Raw genomic sequence first — 19,676 nt, forward strand, 5'->3', positions numbered from 1 at the left:
CTAGACACATACAATCTACCAAGATTGAACCAAGAATAATAGAAAATCCAAACTGGCTATACCACAACTGTACCGTCATACCACCCTGAGTGTGCCAAATCTCATCTGATCTCAGAAGCTAAGCAGCATCAGGACTGGTTAGTACTTGGTTGGGAGAAAATCTGAATAGACCAATAACAAGTAATGAGATTAAATCAATAATAAAAAGTCTCCCAATAAATAAAAGTCCAGGCTTCACTGCTGAATTCTGCTGAACCTTTAAAGAAGAATTAACACCAATTCTTCTTAAATTATTCAAAAAATTGAAGTGGAGGTAACTCTTCCTAACTCATTCTATGAGACCAGCATAACCCCTGATACCAGAAAAAGACAAGGACACAACAAAAAATGAAAACTACAGGCCAATATGCCTGATTAACATAGACTCAAAAGTCCTCAACAAAATACCAGCAAACTGAATTCACCAACACACCATAATCAAGGGGGATTTATCCCAGGAATGCAAGGATGGTTCGATGTATACAAATCAGTAAATGTGATACATCATATCAATAAAATGGACCAAAAAACCCATAAAATCACTTGATAAAATTCAACATCCCTTCATGATAAAAACTTTCAATAAATTAGGTACAGAAGGAAAGTACCTCAACACAATAAAAGCCATATATGATAAACTCACAGCTAGCATCATACTGAATGGGGAAAACCTGAAAACTTTTCCTCTAAGAACTAGAAAAAGACAGGGATGCCTACTCTAATACTCTTATTCAATATAGTACTAGTAGTCCTACCTAGAGCAACCAGACAAGAGAAAGAAATAAAGGGCATCCAAATTGGAAAGGAAGAAGTCAAATTATCCTTATTTACGGATGACATGACCTTATATATAGAAAAACCTAAAACCTGCCAAAAACCTGTTAGAACTGATAAACAAATTCAGTGAAGTTTCAGGACACAAAATTAACATACAAAAATCAGTAGCATTTCTATACACAAACAATGAATTAACTGAAAAAGATACCAAGAAGTCAATCTCATTTACAATAGCTACAAAAAAAACCAAAACAAAGCAAAAAAAAAACCAAAACCTAGAAGTAAATTTAAGAAGGTAAAATACCTCTGCAAGGAAAACGACAAAATACTGATGAAAGAAATTGAAGAGGATACCAACAAATGGAAAAACATCCCATGGTCATGGATTGGAAGAATTAATATTTAAAATGACCATACTACCTAAAGCAATCTACAGATTCAATACAATCCCTATGAAAATATCAATTACGGTCTTCACAGAAATAGAAAAAATAATCCTAAAATTCATATGAAAATACAAAGCACCCAGAACAGCCAAAGCCATCTTGAACCAAAAGAACAAAGCTGGAGGGCAAGAGAATATAACAATTATAAATATATATGCACCCAGCACTGGAGCACCTAGATATATAAAGGAAATATTATTAGATCCAAAGGAAGAGATAGACCCCAATACAATCATAGTTGGGAACTTCAACACCCCACTGTCAGCATTGAACAGATTATTTAAACAGAAAATTCAAAAAGGAAACATCAGATTTAGACTGCACCATAAACCAAATGGACCTAACATACATTTACAAAACATTTCATCCAATAGCTACAGAATAAGCATTCTATTCTTCAGTACATGGAACATTCTCCAGGATTAACCACATGTTAGGACACAAAACAAGTCTCAAAAAATTTTAAAAATAAAAATCATACCAAGTATCTTAACTGACCACAATGGAATAAACTAAAACTCAGTAACAAGAGGAACATTCAAACTATACAAATACATGGAAATTAAACCACATGCTCCTAAATAATCAATGGATGAGGGAAGAAATTAAGAATGAAATTTAAAAATTCCTTGAAACAAATGAAAACAGAAACACAACATACCAAAACCAATGGGACACAGAAAAAGCAGTATTAAGAGGTAAGTTTATAGCAATAAATGCCTATATCAAGAAAACTAGAAAGATTTCAAATAAACAACCTAATGATGAATCTTAAAGGAACTTGAAAAGCAAGAACAAGCCTAACCCAAAATTACTAGAAGGAAAGAATTAATAAAGATAAGAGCAGAATACATGAAATTGAGACTAAAACAAAAATATAGAAGATCAATGAAATTAAAGGTTGGTTTCTTTTTTTTTTTTTTTGAAACACAGTCTCACTGTGTTGCCCAGGCTAGAGTGCCGTGGTGTCATCCTAGCTCACAGCAACCTCAAACTCCTGGGCTCAAGTGATCCTTCTGCCTCAGCCTCCCGAGTAGCTGGGACTGCAGGCATGCACCACCATGCCCAGCTAATTTTTTCTATTTTTAGTTGTTTGGCCAATTTCTTTCTATTTTTATTAGAGACGGGGTCTCACTCTTGCTCAGGCTGGTTTTGAACTCCTGAGCTCAAACGATCCGCCCGCCTCGGCCTCCCAGAGTGCTAGGATTACAGGCGTGAGCCACCGCGCCCGGCCAAAAGTTGGTTTCTTGAAAAGATAAACAAAATCAACAACCCATATAGCTAGACTAATTAAAAAAGAGAGAAGATCCAAATAAATAAAATCAGAAATGAAAAAGATGTCACAACGGATACCACAGAAATACAAAGGATCCTTAGAGACTAGTATGAAGAGCTATATACCAATAAATTCAAAACCCAGAGGAAATAAATAAATTACTAGACACATACAATCTACCAAGATTGAACCAAGAATAATAGAAAATCCAAACTGGCTATACCACAACTGTACCGTCATACCACCCTGAGTGTGCCAAATCTCATCTGATCTCAGAAGCTAAGCAGCATCAGGACTGGTTAGTACTTGGTTGGGAGAAAATCTGAATAGACCAATAACAAGTAATGAGATTAAATCAATAATAAAAAGTCTCCCAATAAATAAAAGTCCAGGCTTCACTGCTGAATTCTGCTGAACCTTTAAAGAAGAATTAACACCAATTCTTCTTAAATTATTCAAAAAATTGAAGTGGAGGTAACTCTTCCTAACTCATTCTATGAGACCAGCATAACCCCTGATACCAGAAAAAGACAAGGACACAACAAAAAATGAAAACTACAGGCCAATATGCCTGATTAACATAGACTCAAAAGTCCTCAACAAAATACCAGCAAACTGAATTCACCAACACACCATAATCAAGGGGGATTTATCCCAGGAATGCAAGGATGGTTCGATGTATACAAATCAGTAAATGTGATACATCATATCAATAAAATGGACCAAAAAACCCATAAAATCACTTGATAAAATTCAACATCCCTTCATGATAAAAACTTTCAATAAATTAGGTACAGAAGGAAAGTACCTCAACACAATAAAAGCCATATATGATAAACTCACAGCTAGCATCATACTGAATGGGGAAAACCTGAAAACTTTTCCTCTAAGAACTAGAAAAAGACAGGGATGCCTACTCTAATACTCTTATTCAATATAGTACTAGTAGTCCTACCTAGAGCAACCAGACAAGAGAAAGAAATAAAGGGCATCCAAATTGGAAAGGAAGAAGTCAAATTATCCTTATTTACGGATGACATGACCTTATATATAGAAAAACCTAAAACCTGCCAAAAACCTGTTAGAACTGATAAACAAATTCAGTGAAGTTTCAGGACACAAAATTAACATACAAAAATCAGTAGCATTTCTATACACAAACAATGAATTAACTGAAAAAGATACCAAGAAGTCAATCTCATTTACAATAGCTACAAAAAAAACCAAAACAAAGCAAAAAAAAAACCAAAACCTAGAAGTAAATTTAAGAAGGTAAAATACCTCTGCAAGGAAAACGACAAAATACTGATGAAAGAAATTGAAGAGGATACCAACAAATGGAAAAACATCCCATGGTCATGGATTGGAAGAATTAATATTTAAAATGACCATACTACCTAAAGCAATCTACAGATTCAATACAATCCCTATGAAAATATCAATTACGGTCTTCACAGAAATAGAAAAAATAATCCTAAAATTCATATGAAAATACAAAGCACCCAGAACAGCCAAAGCCATCTTGAACCAAAAGAACAAAGCTGGAGGCATCACACTACCAGAGTTCAAAGCATACTACAAAGCTATAGTAACCCAAACAGCATGGTACTGACATAAAAACAGACCCACAGACCAATGGAACAGAATAGAGAACCCAGAAATTAATCCATATATCTACAGCCAACTTATTTTTCACAAAGATGCCTAGTACATACATTGGGGAAAGGACAGTCTCTTCAATAAATGGTGCTGGGAAAACTGGATATCCATATGCAAAATGAAACTAGACCTTTGCCTCTCACGCTATACAAAAATCAACTCAAAATGGAAAAAAAGTTAAATATAAGATCCAAAACTATAAAACTACTAGAAGAAAACATAGGGGAAATGCTTCAGGAGATTGGTCTGGGAAAAGATTTTATGAATGAGATCTCAAAAGAACAACAAAAAGCAAAAATAAATGGAATTATATTCTGCACAGCAAAGGAAACTATCAACAAAGTGAAAAGACAACCTATAGAAAATATCTGCAAACTATTCATTCTACAGGTGATTAATATCCAGAATATACGAGGAACTCAAACATTTCAACAGCAAAAAAACAAACAATCCAATTTAAAAATAGGCAAATGATCTGGACAGACATTTCTCAAAAAAAACCCCATACGAATGGACAAAAAATACATGAAAAAAAACGCTCAACATCACTAATCATCAGGGAAATGCAAATCACAACTACAATGAATTATTCTCTCACCTCAGCTAAAATGGCTATTATCAAAAAGACAAAAAATAACAAATGGTATGGAGGATGTGGAAAAAAGGGAACTCTTATACACTGTTGGTGGGAATGTAAACTAGTATAGCCACTATGGAGAATAGTATAAAGTTTCCTCACAAAACTACAAATAGAACCGCCATATAATCCAGCCATCCCACTATTGGGAATTTATCCAAAGGAAAGGAAATAAGTATATCAAAGAGACATCTGCATCCCCATATTTACTGCAGCAATGTTTATAATAGGCAAGATATGAAATCAATCCAGGTGTCCAACAACAAATGAATAAAGAATATGTGGTATGTGGTATTATATACACAATGGAATATTATTCAGCCATAAAAAAGAAAATGAAATCCTGTCATTTGCAGCAACATAGATGGAACTGGAGGACATAACGTTAAGCAAAATGTTTAATGGAAAGTTAAACACCACATGTTCTCACTCATATGTGGAAGGTAAAAAAAAGTTGATCTCATAAAAATAAAAAGTAGAACAGAGGATACTAGAGGCTGGAAGGGGTAGGGGGAAGGGAGGATAAAGAAAAGTCTGTTAAAGGACACAAAATTACAGCTAGATAGGAGGAGTAAATTCTAGTGTTCTATTAATATACCACTGTGGGATGACCATAATTAACAATAATATATAGTTTCAAATAGCTAGAAAGAGGGCATTGAATGTTCCCAATACATTGGGAAATGATAAATGTTTGAGATGATGGATATGCTAATTATCCTGATCTTATCACTATATATTATATGTATTGCAACATCACCATGTACCCCATAAATATGTACAATTATTATGTGTCAATTTAAAAAAAATTTAAAAATAAAACTCCACCAAAACTTGTTTTTAAAAGAGCAATAAAATAAACAATGTTCGGCAAGTACTAAGACAACAAAAACCTAGTGGACATAAATAACATTAGGAATGAAAAAGGGATGGTGTTAGTATATGTATATTTAAAATTACAAGCAAATGCTATTTTTATGCCAATAATTTTTTTAAAAAATCAGTTTTATTGAGCTATAATTTACACAGTATAAAATGCAAACATTTTAATGAATTTTGATAAATATGTACTGTTTATAACCACCAACACCACATAAAAGGTATTTCTGCCAACCCAGAATGTTCCCTGTGTCAATTCTCAGACAATCCTCTACACCTACCTCCTGGCCCCAGGTAACTACTGATGTGATTTCTATGACTACAGTTTTGCCTTTTCTCAAGTTTTATATATAGTGAATCACATGATATGTATAGCTTTATATATACCTTCTTTCACTCAACAAAATTTCAAAATTCATCCATGTTGAATATCAATAATTCATTCTTTTTCATTCCTGAGTAGTAGTCCATTGTGTGGCTATACCATGATCTGTTTATCAACTCACCTGTCGATGAACATCTGGGTTGTCTAGTTTGGGATTCTTATGAATAGTTTCAATTCATCTACAAGGCTTTGTGTGGATATGTATTTTCATCTTCCTAGATGAGTGGAATTGCTGGGTCCTATGATAAGCATAAATAACTGTCAAGCAGTTGTCCCACCAATAATATATGAAAGTTCCAGTTGCTTCACATACTTGCCAAATTTTATACCAATACACTTGAAAACTTAAATATACAATTTCCAAGGAAAGTATAAACTACAAAAATTGGGTGAAGAAAACTAGGAAAACTGAAAAGGCTAATAACCATACTAGATATTGAAATGGTAGTTAAAGGTCAACCCTCCTCTCTGCCCCGCAAGATATACCAGGATCAGAGAGTTTTACTAAGAAGTGATACCAAACTGTCGAGGACTAGATAATTCCCATCTATTATTCAATCTGAAATAGAGAAAAAGATGCCAGCTAATGTGTGAGACTATCGTAACCCTAATACCAATATTTGGAAAGGAAAATACCACAAAATTCGTAATTCAGTATCTCTACAATCAAGGAAGCAAAAATTCTGTATTAAGTATGTTTAAAAAATAATCAAAGCCTCATGATCAAGAAGAGTTTATACAAAGAATGGTAGAATACTTCAACATCAGAAAAATCTAGCATCATTTATTATGTTAACCAATTAAAAGATAAAACCATGTGATTACCTGAAAAGATGCAGAAAAAGCATTTAATAAATTTTCAACTTCCAATCTTGATTTTAAAGCTTATACATACCCCATATATACATACGCACACTAAGCTGAGCAGAGAAGGGAGTTTTCTCTGGGAAACATATCTAACTAGAAAATGTAAGAGAATCAACTGGTACTATTTTAACCAACATGAGAGTACAGTAGTGACTGAACACACCGGACCAATACTAAAATCAATACCTTCTCTACACATCAGCACTAACCAGTTAGAAAATACAATTAAACATTTCCTTCATAAAAACTTCAAAAATATTGTTACCTAGGAATAAAACTAACCAAATAATGAGCCAGACCTTTAAGAGAAAATTTATAAAACTTTATTCAAGGGAATTATTTTAAATCTCAACCTCTTGCTGTATGTTTGCTGCCTAACACTTACGTCAAAATGTACTTTTAAAAACTCCATTTTTGTGGGTTTGTTTTTGTCACCCTTTCCCCACATTCGACTGTAAACTTCTTGCGGGCAAGGACCTTATTTGCCGTGTTCCTCACCCAATACCTTCCACCCTGCTTGGCACAAAGCGGGGCCTTCAAAGCTGTAACACACTAAGGAATCTGAAGCACCACCCACTCCTCGTTTTCTCCACCTACTTTGTCACGGATTACGCAATAATGTGCAGAAATCGCTCCGAGCCTTCCACGTGACAACACCTACGCCTGAGACTCACTCAGCCAATCAGAACGCTCCGCACCGGTGACTCCGCTCCCGCTTCCCCCTCACCCCCACTCCCCCACGAGGTGGAACCTTCCAGTCTCAGACTGTTTTTCCCCCAGCGGGGCCAATGCGGCTGCCCGTCGCGCCCTGATTGGCCGAGAGCCGCGAGCTGCGCGCGCAAGCGCCCAGCTCGGTTACTAAGCGCAGGAGCCCGCCGAGGGCGCCAGTGGCTTGTGTTGTCCCAGGCCCCAGTCGAGGCCTGCCCGCGCTCGCCATGCCGAACCGCAGGGCCAGCCGTAATGCTTACTACTTCTTCGTGCAGGAGAAGATCCCCGAACTACGCAGGCGAGGCCTGCCCGTGGCTCACGTGGCTGATGCCGTCCCCTACTGCTCCTCAGACTGGGTGGTAAGGCTGGAGGAGGGCGAGAGGGACGGGACAGGGCAGTTGGGCAAGAGGGGGACAAGGCAGGAAGGCGAGAGGCCTCGAGGAGGCCAGTGACCCCTTGGACCCTGCTGGCGGGAAAGGAAGGCCCCTGTTCCTGGCTCAGGGCAAACCGACGCCGGAACTACCTGCGGGGCCCAGGGCGCAGGGTCCTCCGTCCTCACGGCAGCTTCTCTTCTTTTTCTTCCTCTGCAATCTCCCAAAGCTCCTGAGGGAGGAAGAAAAGGAGAAATACGCAGAAATGGCTCGAGAATGGAGGGCTGCCCAAGCAAAGGACTCTGGGCCTTCAGAGAAGCAGGTAAAGTTAGCAAGAGAAGAGCAGCCAGCTGCCTGGCACGTAGGCGTGTTCAATAACTGCTGGATGAGTGGATGGGTGAATGTCAAGGGTAGAGTACTGGCTGATTTGGGTTAGTGCAGAGAAGAGTTTCGTTTTTTTCCCTGGGGTCAGAATGCCTGTTAAAAAACTACGGGCTCCATAACTAGGGCACATACATATTGGTATAATTTGGTGGTGAAAGGCCTGGGAATCTCTGTTAAGAAACCTGCAGACGGTGAGCTTTGATCGACAATGGGAGTGTTTGATATTTAGGAGTTGTATTAGATGACCTCTAGGTGTCCCTTTCAACTCTTCCGTGATTTAAGCGCCCGTTTTTCCTCCTCTTCCTTTTTTTTGGATTCTTAAAAGTAGTTCAAACCATTCATTTTAAATGACCAAGCCAGCTGCTGTGTTAAAAATATTGGAATAACGAGATTTGGAGATGTATGTGTGTTTGCCTTACAAGTAAAAGAATTGAATAAAGTTTATTTGGGTAAATTTCTGTATATGTTAAATACACAGAATGTTAAAATACAAAATAAAATTGTTTTCTTGCTGATCTGCATCGGGAAAGTGCAAGATAATTCCAGTCTCCTCACCCCCAAAGTGTTTTTTCCGTTCTCACAGAGTAAAATTCTTAACATTGGATTGAAATTCAAGAGTGTTTTGCTTGCTTTTGGTTGGAGAGATTTTAATTGTGTGGACTTAACTTTTGAGTAGAAGCTCTAGTCAGTTGAATTTGTACTGAGTTGTAGTTGTGAGCTTTGATTTTTTTTCTTACTGTAATTTCTTATAAGACATTTCCCCTCAAAATTTAAGCTGTGTTGTATATATACCTCATGTGAGATTGGGAGTCAACATGATCTGATTTTTTTTACTTTAGGTGAAAACAAACAATATTATAGTACTTTGAGGGATGGTGTTTTTTTGGCCACTGGCTTGGCACGTAGTAGGCGGCTCTTGATTATCTTGGTAAATAAGTACTGGGCAAATGGCTTTCAGTAATAGTAGAATTGGTTATTTAGAATAATTTTATAAATAACATCAATATATTAATACATATTCAGAATATTTATAGATTTTTAGCTGCCTTTGGATGTTGGTGTTAATGACAAATATATTTATTCATTGGGTTCATTAGCCTTGAGAAGTAATCAATGGGCTTTTCTGCAGTTATTTTGCTAAATTTAAATATGTGGTCTGAAGTGCCCAGCCAGATTTTATTTTATTTATTTATTTTATTTTATTTTAGTCAATCATTCTCTTCTCTTTAGAAACCTGTTTCCACACCACTGAGGAGGCCAGGCATGCTTGTACCAAAGCAGAATGTTTCACTCCCAGATATGTCAAGTTTGTCTCTAAAAAGTGATCAAGGTAGAGTAATCCTAAAGTATTTTGCTTAAATAAATTTGGATGCTTAAAACATTGTAATGATCAGAAAAAATGTTTTCTGTTCATTTTGATCTCCATTTCAAAGTAACTGCCTGCAAGTGTTAAATATTATGGTGCTAAAGTTATAAAGATCAGGTAATTCGTAATTGTTAAGTTAATACCGGAGAGATTTTTTTAAACGAACTGGTCTCTTGGTTTCTACCACTTTGTGTTATTAAATAGAGATACTTCTTAGATTTGTTTTATAGCTAGGCACTGGAATACATTTAAGTTATAAAGGTAGACAGGAGAAATAATGAGATCTATTATACAGTATATTGACTGTAGTTAATAATGTGTAACGTATATTTCAAAATTGCTGAGAGGTTTTAAATATTCACAACACAAAAAAGTGAGGTGATATGTTAATTGGCTTAAGTTAATCATTCCATAATTTACACATATCAAAACTACATTGTACCCCACAAATATATAATTATTTGTTAATTAAAAATAAAATGTAAAAATTTTAAGGGGGAGTTATAAAGGTTAAAATAAATTATTGAGCTAGCCTACAAGAGAACCTAGTTGAGAAGGGTCCTTGCCATTCCTTCTAGCTGTTTTTATTGTGTTCTGCCTTTGTTGAACACTAATTAACTTTTAACAGTCTTAAATATGGCCAGTCCTGGTAAATAAGAACACTTTACACATTCTCACATTACTTTCTTCCTTTAGAGAATTTGTAGGTGGTCTTGTGTATATTGGTAAAACGTAAAAAAGGAATGAACTAAATCATTCATAGTTTATGTTACAGAGTTTTTCTGTATTGATTTTGCTTGGCTTTATTTCCAAGGCTATGTATTTGTTGAATATGTGTCAGATCATTCCTGAGATTCAGGAGTTATGTACAGCTGAGTTACGTAGAACTGGCTGCAAGTTTGAATAATTTTGTTGCTTCATGCAAAGAGTGGTTACTACTTAATCCTTGATAAGTGTAATTATAAAAATTTTTGAGATGATGTATATGCTAATTACCCTGATATCACTATACATTATATCCATCAAAATATCACTGTGTGTCCCATGCATATGTACAATTATTATTTGTCAATTAAAAAAATAAAAGTAAATTTTATTTGTTTGTTTGGTACAGCTGATTGATTAGTTTTCTCTTTTCCGCCTCATTTGGGAATATAGGAACACAAAGAAAATGGTTCTTAAACGTTTTTTTCCCGTTGATTTAAAGAGGCTTTTGTGGAAAGGGTAAATTTGAGACATTCGTTTGTTAGTTTTGTCATACATGTTTATTTTTTTTCTGTTTTGTTTTTTTAGCTCTCCTTGGTGGCATTTTTTATTTTTTGAACATTTTTAGCCATGGTGAGTTGCCACCTCATTGTGAACAGCGCTTCCTCCCTTGCGAAATTGGCTGTGTTAAATATTCTCTCCAAGAAGGTATTATGGCAGATTTCCACAGTTTTATAAATCCTGGTAAGTAGCCAGTTAGGGTAGATGATAGATCTTAAAAGAGTATGTTTTTTATCTTGACTTCATTTGGTAATAGTATTTGTTTTCTTAAAAGCTGAATAATATACAGCTGGGTTCTTAAAAATGTCACAGCACTTCCTAATACATAGTTGAAAAACTATTAAGAATTAGATGTTGACAAGGGTTTTTGGTTTAGGCCGTTAGCCTCAAGTAAGCATTAAAATTGGGTGGATAGAATACCTGAATAATGCATAGCCTGCTGTTTGCTTACCTGTGGCCTTACATCTTGGAATTTTTCTAAAAGCTTCTTATGCCTTGATCTTTTCTTTCTTTACCCTGTCCTTCAACTCAGTGGTCACTAGTTTTTTAAGCTGCTGTTGCTTTGTAACCTTGAGGAAATTACTTAACCTCTCTGAACCTATTCACTCATCTGTAAAGTGGGGATAATACCTATTGCAGGGCTGTTCTAAACAATAGATGAGAAAGTATGGAAATAGCGTAGTACTTAATAGGCTTTCAGTTGTTATCAGCATCTCTTTTTCCCACTACTGCATTAAAAGCAAAATATGTATGAAGACATAAGATTTAATTATGTTCCCAAGAGGATAAATAGTAGTTAAGAGAACATCATAACTTGAAGATAAATAGGACAAATATATAGGAAGAAGCAACTGGGGAAAGAACTTCATCTTTAGTTTTGTCAATTAATTAGGACATCCAGCACTTTTTTCCTCATTGTAGGTGACAGAAAAACTAGTCATTCTACTCCTACTTGTGAGGCATTATGACAAGTCAGATAGCTACTTTTTTCCATAGGGGTTGTAAAGCATTGAAAAGATAGAATTTGGAGACTTTTTTTCCCTCTCAGAAATGCATATACATCTTGCTGCATCAAGGGCCTCACAACCACCTGAAGCCCATTCATGGACCCCTAGTTAAGACAAACTTTCTTTATCTAGTATTTCTTTCTCTGTAAGAAGTAACTTGCTTTTAACTGTAGCTTAGATAATATATGAAAATTATTTGATAATTGTCATACCTTTGGTTTAAAAAAAACACTATGAAGGTTTACTCTTTTATATTTTCATGTAATAAAATTTACTTAACCTGTGTTATGACTTGGTCATCCTATGGAGTATTACTGTAGCACAACTAGAGAACTTTCATATCTCTGCTTCTTTGTATATAAAATACAAAATATTTTATATTATAGGTGAAATTCCACGAGGATTTCGGTTTCATTGTCAGGCTGCAAGTAAGTATAAAGAAATAGGTAGAATATAGGAATTGAATATATGCATACCTAGTTAAAACTTACTCCTTTAACTCATAAAACATAAGCCGGGGGGAAAATAACCTTAGGTTATTGTTGGAGAGTCTGAATACGAATGATAGATGGTGTCTGTGATCTATAAAAACTTTAAAAATCTTTGTAGACTTATAATATCCCTTTTCCTTTCAGGAGATTGTCGTTTGATTTTGTGTATATATCCTTTGACCTGACCTCAAGGTCAGCTGCCTTTATTGGCCAGGTCTTTATAAAGAAAAGTCTTTTAAGAAGACTCAGATCATCTAGATTTAGGATTATTTTCAGGGATGTCCATTCAAATTTTTTTTTTAAAAAGTTGTTGCTTCAAAAATAACAGTGGTAAACTGATAAAACCATTCTAAATTTTTTTTAGATGAGAAAAACAGGTTCTCATTTTAAGTATTTTGCAATCGAAGGGCATGACTGTGTATATCTAAGCTCTTGAACTAAACTCTTTTCTAGAAACTAGGTTTTAAGCAGTTTTCTGTTTGTTTAGGATGAAATCATAATAGGTTTATTTTTTAATTTATTTTCATTCAAAAGTGTCATTGTTTGATTAGGGACCATTTAATGATTCCTGTATCTAAAAGTATTTTTTTTATTTAAAAATATGGACAACTAGCCTCTAGAAAGTGTTTGAAATTAGAAATAAGCTTTTCAAATCTGCCATAACAAGCAGCTATATTATAATACTTGAAATGCTGTTTTTTATAAATGAGAATATTTTGGACTCAGTTTTGGTTGTGTATTGAATGTTTTCCAGTCTTAGTGAAAAATATGTACTAATCCATTATTTGTTTGCCTATAATCAGGGATGTAGGCTGTGGAATAAGAACTATAAGGGAGAATTTTTTAGTAGGTCCCCTTATGTAGCTCTAAATAAAAAGAAAATTTGTGATATAAAAGGCAAATTCTATAGTTGCTTTGAAGTGTGAATGTAGTTAATCTCCTCAAGTGTTTACATTATCTGAGGTTATTGAACTAAATATATGCTAGTAAAAAACCATAAATAGAAACTTAGCTGCTGAATTAATTTTCACATTTTTACTTAAACTGTTTCTGGTTTATTCATTTATTGAAGGCGTTGCGATCCCTACTATGTGCCAGGCACTTATTTGTGAGAGTGTCACTGACTTACTGTTTCTTTAATATTTTGAACAATCTATTTTTAAAGGCCTATTTTTACAACCTTTCAAATTAATCAGATTAACAGAAAGTGTGGTTCTTTAAAAAAAACCTATTAAAGACTCTGGGAATGTTTTCTCAATTTATTATTCAGACTAATTGAAACTGAGCACGATGTTTCTCATTCTAGGAATCTTAAAATGTTTGGTGCTTACCAATTTAAGCATGTCTTAAAGTGCCAATTTGATAACCCTGGAAATGTGCCAGTTAAATAAGATAAATGGCTATTAGAGTGACAGCTGTTATCAACATAATAACTAAAAATGTCTATGCTAATGTAATTGAGCCGATTTGAAGGAGAACATGTTTCGTACAGTAACGCAATGGAACAAATTTACACATGGATGTGATGAGTCTGAGTAGTAGCTAAGGAACATGCATATAGATCTCTCAAGTGCTCCTGTGCTGTCTGGTCTTTTATGAAGTATGAGTGTGGGGGTAGGAGGTCTTCATTCTTCTCTTTCCCCACTTCAGCCAGAGGCGCTCTGCTTCTCTCCATTTTACTGGTTAATGATTTTCTTGAGAGACGTTCTGCTTTAAAACAAAGCTTTCAGCTTCCTGTACAAAAGGTTCATCAGCTTTTCAAATGAAGCTTCATACACACAAAGATTATACCATTTAAGGTATAAAGAATATTAATGAACAATAGTGGACCCACTATTGTTAAAAAATAGCACATTGGCAGTACTGTTGAAGGTCACTGTCTCTCTGATTGCATCCCATTCCATCTTTCTGAAAGAACCACAGTTCTGAATTTTGTGTTAACCATTTCTTTTCTTTTCAGAATAGTTTTATTACATGTACATATGTATTTAAGTGATGTGTTTAATTCTGCTTGTTTCGACCCTTATATAATTAACATTGTGTGTATATTGCTATACCCATATTTTTTAACTCAATGTCTTTTTCCCATTTTCTATTGAATTGGTTTTCTTATTGGTTTGTGAAAGTTTGATATATCTTTGCTTACTGATTTTTAAAATTGTGTGCAGATACCTGTTTTCAGTTTGTGCCTTGTATTTTTCATTCTCTTTATGATGTCTTTAAATGAACAGATGTTTTTATTTTTACTCTTTATTTTGTAGAGACAGGGCCTCACTGTGTTGCCCAGGCTGGAGGTCAGTGGTAATTCTTAGGTGCAATCATAGCACACTGTAGGCTTGAGCTCTGGGCTTAAGCAGTCCTTCTGCCTCAGCCTCTCAAGTAACTGGGACTACAGGTGCCCTGCTTGTTTTTCTTTTTAATTTAGTAAACATATCAATCTTTTATTTGTGGGTTTTTGTGTCTTATTTAAGAATTCTCCTCTACCCTAAGGTTTCTGTTTTCTTCTAAAAATTATAAAGCTTTGTTTTTCGTATCCAAGTCCTGTTCTACCTGGAATCGACTTATGTATGGTATGAGATAGAGATTCACTTTCATTTTTTCCCCATGTGGATAATCAGTTGTTTCAGCATCATTTATTGAATAAATTTGTTCACCAATATGTAGTGTCACCTGTATCATATGGCCTTTTTGTTCTCTTCAGTCTGTTACATCTACTTTTTTTCGGTGTCATCATATTCTTAAACACAATAGTTTGTCAAGTCCCTTAACCTTGTTCTTTTGGAATATCATGGCTATTTTGGCCCTTTGTTCTTCCATATACAACTTAGAATCAGTTTTTCATGTTTGACATGAGACTGTTTTAGAGAAAACTGGTATCTTCATTATATTGAATCTATCTGTGAACATGGGACTGTCCTCTTATTTTTAGGTCTGTAATGCCTTTCAATAAAGTTTCATAATTTTCTCCATAATCTTAATGTCTTTTGTTAAATTTATAGTTTATCTTACCTTTTTGCTGCTATAACAAATCTCTTGAAATTATATTTTCTATTGTTTACTTTTGGATTTTGATTTATCCCACCCATTGCCAAACTCTTGAGTTTTTAATAAATTCCTTATATAGTCATATCTGTGAAACCACTTTTTGTTCTTTCTAAACCACATTATCTTTATTTACATTTTTAAAAATTTGTTTTGTCTTAGTATGCTAATTAGGACCTTTAGTTTCTTTTTCCACCAGTGAGTATGCTTTTTGCTGTAGTTTTCTTTTTTATTCCCCCCCTCATATTTTTGGTGTGCACTCTTTATCAGGATAAAGACTTTTCCTTCTATAGATTTGCCTCATTTTATTGTGCTTTGTTTTATTGCACTTCATAGATACTGTGTTTTTTACAAATTGGAGATTTGTGGCAATCCCCCATCAGACAAGTCTATCAGTGCCAATTTTCCAACAGCATGTGCTTTCTTTGTGTCTCTGTGTCACATTTTGGTAATTCTTGCAGTATTTCAGACTTTTTCATTATATCTGCTATGGTGATCTATAATCAGTGATCTTTGGTGTTAACTATTGTAATTGTATGGGGACACCACAAACTGCCTATGTAATATGGCAAATTTAATCAAAAAATGTGTGTGTTCTGACTACTCCACTGACTGGCTGTTCCCTCATTTCTCTCTGTGGGCCTCCCTATTCCCTGAGACACAACAATATGGAAATTAGGCCAATTAATAACCCTACAGTGACCTCCATGTGTTCAAGTGAAAGCAAGAGTCACGCATCTCTCACTTTAAATCAAAAGCTAGAAGTGATTAAGCTTAGTGAGAAAGGCACGTCAAAAGCCAAGATAGACCAAAAGCTAGGCCTCTTGTGCTAAACAGCTAAGTTGTGAATGCAAAGGAAAAGTTCTTGAAGGAAATTAAGTGTTGCTCAAGTGAACACACCAGTGATAAAAAAGCAAAACAGCCTTATTGCTAATATGAAGGAAGTTTTAGTGGTCTGAATAGAAGATCACACCAGCCCCAACATTTCCTTAAGCCAAAACCTAATCCCGAGTAAGGCCCTACCTCTCTTTAATTCTGTGAAGGCTGAGAGAGGTGAGGAAGCTGCAGAAGAAAAGTTTGAAGATAGAAGCTGGTTAATGAGTTTTAAGGAAAGAAGCCATTGCCATAACATAGAAATGCAAGGCAAAGCAGCAAGAGCTGGTATAGAAGCTGCGGCAAGTTATTCAGAAGATCTAGCTAAAATAATTGATGAAGGTGGCTACACTAAAATTTCCAATGGAGATAAAACTGCCTCCTGTTGGAAGAAGATGCCATTTAGGACTTTGAAGCCAGGCACTGACTTCTCTCTAGTTGTCAAAGGCCAGGCTGACTCTCCAATTAGGGCTAATCCCTATCCAATTAGGGATACTTTAAGTGGAAGCTAGTGCTCAATTTACCATTCCAGAAATCCTGGGGCTCTTAGGAATTATGCTAAATCAACGCTGCCTGTGCTCTTTAAATGGAATAACAAAGCCTGAATGACAGTGCATCTGTTTTACAGGATGGCTTACTGAATATTTTAAGCCCATTGTTGAGATATACCACTCAGAAGAAAAGATTCCTTTCAAAATTTTAGTAATTGACAATGGTCATCCAAGAGCTCTGATGGAGTTGTACAAGGAGATTAATGTTTTTGTGCTTGCTAACACAATATCCATTCTGCAGCCCATAGATAAAGGAGTAATTTCAATGTTCAAGTCTTTACTATTTGAGAAAAACATTTTATAAAGCTGTCGCTGCCATAAATAGTGATTCCTCTTATGGATCTGAACAAAGCAAATTGAAAACCTTCTGGAAAGGAAAGGATTCACCATTCTAGATACCACTGAGAACATTTGTGACTCATGGGAGGAGGTTAAAATATCAATATTAACAAGAATGTGGAGGAAGTTGATTCCGGCCCTCATGAATAACTTTGAGGGATTCAAGACTTCAGTGGAAGAAGTAATTGCAGATGTGTGGTGGAAATAGCAGGAGAACTAGAAGTGGAACCTGAAGATGTGACTGAATTGCTGCAATCTCATGAGAAAACTTTAACTGATGAGGAGCTGCTTCTTGTGCATGAGCAAAAACTGATTTCTTGAGATGGAACCTACTCCTGGTGAATATGCTGTGAATATTATTGAAATGACAACAAAGGACTTAAAATATTACACAAACTTAGTTGAGAAAGCAGCAGCGGGCTTTGAGAGGATTGACTCCAATTTTGGAAGACATTCTGCTATGAGTAAAATGCTATCAAATGTTATCATGTGCTACAGAGAAATCTTTCATGAAAGGAAGAGTCGGTCGATATGACAGCTTCATTGTTGTATTGTTTTAAGAAATTACTACAGCCACCCCAGCCTTTAGCAACCACCACCCTGATCAGTCAGCAGCCATCAACATCAAGACAAGATCCTCCACCAGCAAGATTGAGACTTGCTGAAGGCTCAGATGATCATTAGCATTTTTTAGCGATAAGATTTTTAAATTAAGGTATGTACATGTTTTTAGACATAATGCTATTGCACTCAGTAGACTATAGTGTAAACATAAATCTTATATTTACTGGGAAACCAAAATATTTTCATGACTCACTTTATTTTGATGTTCACTTTATTGCGGTGGTCTGAAACCAAACACAGCATCTCCAAGGTATGCCTATATTCCCAGTTTGGCTAGAGGGATACCAGTTGCACATTTTAATGTATGCTCTTTCTGCATCTCAGATGATTTGTGTCTATTCATGTGGTAATTTCCTAATTTAAACCAACCTTGCCTTGCAGGAACAAACCCAACGTGGTCACTGTGTATCTCTTAAATAAATTACTGAGTTTGGTTTGCTACTATTTTATTTCACAGTTTTTGCATTTATGGTAAAGACTCAGGTTAGCCTTATTTAGTTTTACTATCAAGTTTATTTTGCCATCATAAAATGGACTAGGGAATAGGTTTTCAGTATGTGAATTTGTTTTTTGGTTCTGCAGAAATTACTGTCTTTAATTTCCCTGAACATGTTAAGCCTAATTATTTTAAAATCTTATGTCTGATAATTCTGTTTTAGGGGTTTTCCTTTGGGTTTATTTATTTATTTATTTATTTTAGTCAGGATCTCGCTCTGTTGCATGGGCTAGAGTGCAGTGGCATCACCATAGCTTGTTGCAACCTCAAACCCCTGGGCTCAAGCAATCCTCCTGCCTCAGCGTCCTAAGAAGCTGAGACTACAGGAGGGGCACACCACCATGCCCAGCTAATTTTTAAAATTTTTGTAGAGATGGGGTCTCACTATTGCCCACGCTGGTCTCAAACTCTTGGCCTCAAGTGATCCTCCTGCCTTGGCCTCCAGAAGTGCTAGGATTATAGGCATGAACCACTGTGCCCAGCAATGGGTTTGAGTATAGTCTGTTGGTTATCTTGCTATTCAATCAAGTTATCAGATCTCTTTATATGTCTAGTTATTTAATATTTTTAATCGAGTGCTAAACAGTATGTATGAAAACTTGTTACTTCTCTCCAAAGAAGATTTATGATTGCATCTTGCAGAAAGGTGGAATCACTGAAATCTCAGATTATCTTAATTCATTTTCAGTGATTAAGGGGCTTCAGACTTTACAACAGTTAGTCTATTTCTAGTTAATCTTTACTAGAAAACAGATGAGGGTAGACAGATGACTACCAAAGGATTATCAGTAAAATTTACGGTTGACTTCACAGCATAAACAATGGAAGCTAGAATACAATGGAATATTTTTTTTAATTGTAAATTTTTTATTTACAGAAGTAATGCTGAAATAATAATTTTAATTCTTACCAGCTCTGGGTCTAATGAAAACTCTGTCCAGTTTCTCAGCCTCTAAATCTCCTTTTCCAGAATTGTTAAATACCCTTGGGGAGAAACAAACCCACATGGCCAGATTCAGCTGTCTAAGATTTCTTCCTTTTCAAGGTTTTGGGCCTATAATTCTTCACTGCATTTCTGTCTCTGTAGTACTTTCAAGCAGGTGTTTCATTTCTTCAGGTTTTCCCTAGTCTGTCATAAGAAGACACTGGCATTTTTTTTTTTTTTTACAGTTTCTAATTTTATGCTGAAATTT

General features: G+C 35.4%; 1 protein-coding gene across 3 annotated transcripts in view; it reads left to right on the forward strand.

Moving 5' to 3' along the window:
• MAEL (maelstrom spermatogenic transposon silencer) overlaps positions 1-19,676 on the forward strand; it is a 53,113-nt gene that overhangs the window by 14,576 nt on the left and 18,861 nt on the right. The window contains exons 2-6 of one of the 3 annotated variants that reach the window (XM_012657772.1): positions 7,949-8,032; positions 8,274-8,366; positions 9,659-9,758; positions 11,088-11,243; positions 12,454-12,495. In XM_012657772.1, coding sequence (XP_012513226.1) covers positions 8,310-8,366; positions 9,659-9,758; positions 11,088-11,243; positions 12,454-12,495 — 355 coding nt within the window. In that variant the 5' untranslated portion in view covers positions 7,949-8,032; positions 8,274-8,309. Of the gene's footprint in view, positions 1-7,633; positions 8,033-8,273; positions 8,367-9,658; positions 9,759-11,087; positions 11,244-12,453; positions 12,496-19,676 lie in introns of those variants that run through there. The other 2 variants (XM_012657769.1, XM_012657771.1) reach the window with 2 other exon arrangements.

This window comes from Propithecus coquereli, unplaced genomic scaffold (genome assembly GCF_000956105.1).
Source record: "Propithecus coquereli isolate 6110/MARCELLA unplaced genomic scaffold, Pcoq_1.0 Scaffold56, whole genome shotgun sequence".
NCBI lineage: Eukaryota > Metazoa > Chordata > Mammalia > Primates > Indriidae > Propithecus > Propithecus coquereli.